The sequence below is a fragment of the Bison bison genome, unplaced genomic scaffold (genome assembly GCF_000754665.1).
Source record: "Bison bison bison isolate TAMUID 2011002044 unplaced genomic scaffold, Bison_UMD1.0 scf7180017864010, whole genome shotgun sequence".
Taxonomy (NCBI): domain Eukaryota; kingdom Metazoa; phylum Chordata; class Mammalia; order Artiodactyla; family Bovidae; genus Bison; species Bison bison.
In genome coordinates this window covers 124,884-131,555 of record NW_011494582.1, presented here as the reverse complement: position 1 = coordinate 131,555, position 6,672 = coordinate 124,884, and the positions used below count along the sequence as shown (strand labels likewise).

At 41.1% G+C, this 6,672-nt stretch overlaps 1 protein-coding gene across 4 annotated transcripts in view; it reads left to right on the top strand.

Annotated features, from left to right (window-relative positions):
* The window catches only part of TMEM123 (transmembrane protein 123), an 82,188-nt gene that overhangs the window by 10,058 nt on the left and 65,458 nt on the right, over positions 1-6,672 (top strand). For all 4 annotated transcript variants that reach the window (XM_010834076.1, XM_010834075.1, XM_010834072.1 and 1 more), the window contains one exon: positions 4,175-4,234. In XM_010834076.1, the coding sequence (XP_010832378.1) occupies positions 4,175-4,234 (60 nt within the window). The remainder of the gene's footprint in view (positions 1-4,174; positions 4,235-6,672) is intronic.

Here is a 6,672-nt window from a genome sequence, read left to right as displayed (position 1 = left end):
TTTTCAGTCCAAGGGACTCTCAAGAGTCTTCTCCAACACCACAGTTCAAAAGCATCAGTTCTTCGGTGCTCAGCTTTCTTCATAGTCCAACTCTCACATCCATACATGACCACTGGAAAAACCATAGCCTTGACTAGATGGACCTTTGTTGGCATAGTAATATCTCTGCTTTTGAATATGCTATCTAGGTTGGTCATAACTTTCTTTCCAAAGAGTAAGCATCTTTTAATTTCATGGCTGCAGTCATCGTCTGCAGTGATTTTGGAGCACAAAAAAATAAGTCTGTCGCTGTTTCCACTGTTTCCCCATCTATTTCCCATGAAGTGATGGGACCAGATACCACCATCTTAGTTTTCTGAATTTTGAGTTTTAAGCCAACTTTTTCACTCTCCTCTTCACTTTCATCAAGAGGCTTTTGATTTCCTCTTCACTTTCTGCCATAAGGGTGGTGTCATCTGCATATCTGAGGTTATTGATATTTCTCCCAGCAATCTTGATTCCAGCTTGTGCTTCTTCCAGCCCAGTGTTCTCATGATGTACTCTGCATATAAGTTAAATAAGCAGGGTGACAATATACAGCCTTGAGGTACTCCTTTTCCTGTTTGGAACCAGTCTGTTGTTCCATGTCCAGTTCTAACTGTTGCTTCCTTACCTGCATGTAGGTTTCTCAAGAGGCAGGTCAGGTGCTCTGGTTTTCCCATCTCTTTCAGAATTTTCCACAGTGTATTGTGATCCACACAGTCAAAGGCTTTGGCATAGTCAATAAAGTAGAAATAGATGTTTTTCTGGAACTCTTGCATTTTCAATGATCCAGCGGATGTTGGCAATTTAATCTGTGGTTCCTCTGCCTTTTCTAAAACGAGCTTAAACATCTGGAAGTTCACATTTCACGTACTGCTGAAGCCTGGCTTGGAGAATTTTGAGCATTACTTTACTAGCATGTGAGATGAGTGCAATGGTGCAGTACTTTAAGCATTCTTTGGCATTGCCTTTCTTTGACAATACACTTTCTTTTTAAGTGTACAGGTGGCATTAAATGCATTCACAATGTTGTGCAGTGTCATGGAGATTTTTTATTAAATTTTTATTGAAGTACAGTTAATTTGCAATGTTTGTTCATTTCTGCTGTACAGCAAAATGACTTAGTTATATACATGTATACATTCTTTTCATTTTCTTTTCCTTGTGGTTTATTGCAGAATAGTAAATGGAGTTCCCTGAGCACCGTTGTTGTTTCTCAGTTCTGTATGTAACAGTTTGCATCTACTAACCCCAGACTCCTAGTCCCTCCCTCCCAGGCCCAGGCTCCCCCTGGGAAACCCTATGTCTATTCTGTATGTCTGTGAGTCTGTTTCTACTTCATAGATAGGTTCATTTTTGTCATATTTTAGATTCCACATATAAGTGATTTGTTGTTGTTGAGTTACTAAGTTGTGTCTGACTCTGTGACCCCATGGACTGCAGCATGCCAAGCTTCCCTGTCCTTCATCTCTCCCAGGGTTTGCTCAAACTCATGTCCATTTAATCAGATTACTGATTAATCAGTGATTAACCCATCCAGTCACTTCATCCTCTGTTGCCTCCTTCTGCTTTTGCCTTCAGTCTTTCCCAGCATCAGGGTCTTTTCCATTGAGTCAGCTCTTTGCATCAGGTGGCCAAAGTATTGTAGCTTCAACATCAGTCTTTCCAATGAACATTGAGGGTTGTTTACTTTAGGATTGACTGCTTTGATCTCCTTGTAGTCCAAGGGACTTTCAAGAGTCTTCTCGCAACACCACAGTTAAACACCATCAATTCTTTGGCATTCAGCTTTCTTTATAGTCCACCTCTGACACGCATACATGACTACTGCAAAAACCATAGCTTTGACTAGACAGACTATTTTTTGCAAAGTAATGTCTCTGCTTTTTAATATGCTATCTATAAAGTGATTGCCAGACTTCAAAAGCCACCATAATTGGTAGCCAGTTAGGTGATGAAATTAATCTTTAAGGAATCTGTGGCACTTTATGAACTTAACTTAATTCCATTTAGTGAAGTATTCTGCTGTAATACTTGGTCTTTATTTGTCATGTAAAGCACTTGACTCCTTGTACTTAGAAAGTCCAAGACAGTCTTTATTTTAGTGCTTGAACACAGTGGATACTTCATAAGTATTTTTTGAAAAAGGTGAAGAGATCTTAAAACTAGAAGAGCTTAGAAAGAAGGCAGTTTCTGCCTTCTTCCTCAAGCCAAAAAAAAGAGAAAAGGAAAGCATCTGTCATAAGAGTGACGACAACAGGGAGAGAAAAACAGGAGGCTCTTGTAATCTGGGCAAAAGATGAAGACATGGGGTAGTGGGGATAAGTGGGTAGAGTCTAGATCTACTTGGGGTGGGGAACTGAAATCATTGCTAATGGATTGGATGGTAGAGTGAGGAAGATGGAAGAATGAAAAGATAACTTCCGGGTGTTAGGGTTGAGCAACCAGCAATGCAACAACTGGGAACATGTGGGCAGAAGCAGGTTTATTGTAGAAAATCAGCACTTCAATTTGGCACTCTCATGTGTGCACTTTGGAATCAACAGCCTGGTCCACATCTGAGACTCCACCACTTACTGGCTGGGTGGCCAGAATCTGCCTGCAAGGCAGGAGACCCTGGTTCGATTCCTGAGTGGGAAAGATCCCCCTGGAAAACAGGATCGGCTACCCACTCCAGTATTCATGGGCTTCCATGGTGGCTGAGATGGTAAAGAATCCACCTGTAGTGCAGGAGACCTGGAGTCCATCCCTGGGTTGGGAAGATCCCCTGGAGGAGGACATGGCAGCTCACTCCAGTATTCTTGCCTGGAGCATCTCCATGGACAGAGGTGCCTGGTGGGCTACAGTTAATGGGATCACAGAGTCAGACACAGTGGAGCAACTAAACACAGCTGGGTGGTCTCCTATGGGTCTTCTGTCACTGCCTAGCTGTGTTCCTGCCGCAGAATTGTTTGGGGGTTAGATGGGCTAATGCAGGTTACATGCTCCCCACAAGGCGTGGCATGTAGTAAGACCTTCGTAATATTGTCAGTTACTTGCTACCTGCTGCTAAATACATAGTCTACTGACCTTGATCTTTTTCAGGTTTAATCTTCACAGCATAGTCTTTTGGTATAAATGGATTATGGTTCCAGCAAGAGGAAGAAAATGGCAGAAAGAGTAAAGATAGCTTTATCAGAATTGTTATTGCTTACTTTCTTTGTACTTGGGAGTTTTTTGGGTTGGCGGAGGCATACTTTGCTGCTGCTGCTGCTGCTAAGTCGCTTCAGTCGTGTCTGACTCTGTGCAACCCCATAGGCGGCAGCCCACCAGGTTCCCCCGTCCCTGGGATTCTCCAGGCAAGAACACTGGAGCGGGTTGCCATTTCCTTCTCCAATGCATGAAAGTGAAAAGTGAAAGTGAAGTCGCTCAGTTGTGTCCGACTCTTAGCGACCCCATGGACTGCAGCCTACCAGGCTCCTCCGTCCATGGGGTTTTCCAGGCAAGAGTACTGGAGTGGGGTGCCATTGCCTTCTGCAGGGCATAGTTTGGGAAAGTACAAAATAACATACTTGCTCGCCTCCCATGTAATATATGTATTTAATCTTCCATTATATAAAGATCCAGGGTGAATATTGTACCCTGAAAAGCTGCTTATCTGGAGCATAGAATTCTTCCATACTTTTTCCAAATTTTAAGTTACTAGTTAAAAATTCAAAAAATTATATCAAGAAGGCTTCCAAGTTTACATGAAAACCCTAAGCCATTTCACCTTCTCTCCATTGTATGAAGTTAGGTGTGCTGGTGCATAAGACCTGGGCACTCGTTAATATTAAAGGTGGTCTGTTCTCCTCAGAAGAGCAGAGTTGTCAGTAGTAGAAATTCCTCATAACCGCATGGCCTCATATCCAATCTATTTTATCAGTGGTTGGCACATAGTAAGTACCTAGTAAGTGTTACATTAGCTACATGTTTTCTGTCTTAAAAAATCCAGTGATGCAGATCTAGATTTATGAACAGTTTCAAGGCATGTTTCATAGAAGCAGTGCAAAAGTAGAACTTCCTGTGGAGTAATCTACCCTGCCACCCCTTGGGGCCAAAAGAAACATATTGCCAGTACCCTTAGTTCAATGTTGATGGCCGTTCTTCACAGGATATTTCTTTGTTTTTATAGGATCTTCAAGCCAGAATAATCCTCAGTCTGAAAGAAACTCCAATGGTAACAACGAAGGAGGTGAGTTTTATAAGGTCAGAAAACAGATTATCTGCCTAGCATATATAAAGTAATATCAGCTAGTCCAGCACATGTAAACTGTACACAGGCCTGTCTTAACCATGATTTGTGCGTTTGTGAATACTTAAAGCCTACCATCAAAGGCTTCCCTTAGTAGGCATCAGGAAATGATAGTTCACTGGATTCATCATCTTTCTCAGTCTAGCAAAGTTGTGAGTAAATTCTAAAACTATTAATAAAAACATACTGGTATTACTGAGTTTTCTAGCACATTTTTTTGGTATGATATTATGTCCTTTGCCTATGGGTATGAACTAGAATTCATAAATCTGCTGATCTTGCTGGTGGAAGAAATCACTTCAAGCTGGTCAGCTATGGCAACCTTAAGTTGCCTTGGTGGACTCTAAGGAGACCCTGCTTATATTTCACCCATCAGATAAATTTCCATCCACGCTGTTGCTTCCTTATTGAAACAATAGATGAGGCTTTTTTCTTGTGCTTTTAGTTTGGGACAGATGGATTTCTTTGTTGATTTTCTCAATTAACATGTAAAGATAGGAACCAGACTGATGTTACAAATAATGGTACCATCAACGCATGTTTCTTCTAAGTGATATTTAGTTTATCTTCTCACTGCCTTTATTAAGAGTGACAGAGGTAGAAACTTAAAAAAGGTACACAAATCCTATCACTGGACCCATATTTTCTACTTTTATTCGTAAATATTTATTGAGTGTCTTTAATGTGTGGACACAGTACAAAAGGGACCAAGCTATGACTCCTTGGAGTTTTTCTTTGTTTTTTGTGTTATTCTATTGTTGAAACACACACATAACTAAAAATTCACAAAGTTAGCCGTTTTTCAGTGTAGAGGTAGCATTAAATACATTCACAACGTTGTGCAGTGTCGTGGAGATTTTTTAGTAATTTTTTATTGAAGTGCAGTTAATTTACAATGTTGTGTTCATTTCTGCTGTATAGCAAAATGACTTACTTATATACATGTATACATTGTTTTTTATTTTCTTTTCCATTATGGTTTATTTCAGAAGAGTAAATGGAGTTCCCTGTGCACTGTTGTGTTTTCTGAGCTCTGTATGTAACAGTTTGCATCGAGTAATCGCAAACTCCTAGTCCCCTCCTCCCCGACCCCTGCTCCCCCTTGGAAACCCTAAGTCTGTTCTGTATGTCTGTGAGTCTGTTTCTACTTCAAACATAGGTTCATTTGCTCCATTTTTTGGTTCCACATATAAGGGATTTGTTGTTGTTTAGTCACTAAATTGTGTTTGACTCTGTGACCACATGGACTGCAGCATGCCAAGCCTCCCTGTTCTTCATGTCTCCTGGAGTTTGTTCAAACTCATGTCCATTTAATCAGATCACTGATTAATCCGTGAGTAATCCATCCAATCACCTCATCCTCTGTTGTCCCCTTCTGCTTTTGCCTTCAATCTTTCCCAGCATCAGGGTCTTTTGCAGCGAGTCAGCTCTTTGCATCAGGTGGCCAAAGTATTGTAGCTTCAGCATCAGTCTTTCCAATGAATATTGAGGGTTGATTTTCTTTAGGATTGACTGGTTTGATCTCATTGCAGTCCAAGAGACTCTTACGAATCTTCTCTTGCACCACATTCAAAAGCATCAATTATTTTGTGTTGAGCCTTCTTTATGGTCCAACTCACATCTGCACATGACTACTGCAAAACCATAGCTTTGACTAGGCGGACCTTCGTTGGACCTTTTTATAAAGCTAAGTATAAACTGATTGCAGACTGCAAAAGCCACCAGCCACCATAATGGGTAGCCAATTAGGAGATGAAATTAATCTTTAATGAATCTGTGTCACTTTATGAACTCAAGTGCATTTAGTGAAGTATTCTGCTGTAATACTTGGCTTTTTTTGTCAGATAAAGCACTCGCTTCCTTGTACTTAGATTGTCCAAGACACTCTTTATTTCAGCGCTTGCACACAGTAGGTATGTCATAAGTATTTTTGAAAAAGGGTGAAGAGATCTTAAAACTAGAAAGAGGGCAATTTCTGCCTTCTTCCTCAAAGCAGAAAAAAGAAAAAAGGAAAACATGCATCATAAGAGTGACAACAGCAGGGAGAGAAAAACACGAGGCTCTTGTAATCTGGGCAAAAGATGAAGACATGGGGTAATGGCAATAAGAGGGTAGGGTCTAGAACTACTTGGGGTGTGGAACTGAAATCATGCTAATGGATTGGATGTGGAGTGAGGAAGAAGGAAGAATGAAAAGATAACTTCCTGGTGTTCGGGTTGAGCAACCAGCAGTGCGAGAACTGGGAACGTGCGGGCAGAAGCAGGTTTATTGTAGAAAATCAGCACTTCGATTGCCACTCTCATGTGTGCGCTTTGGAATCAAACAGCCTGGTCCACATCTAAGAATCCGCCGCTTACTGATGGGTGGCCAGAATCTGC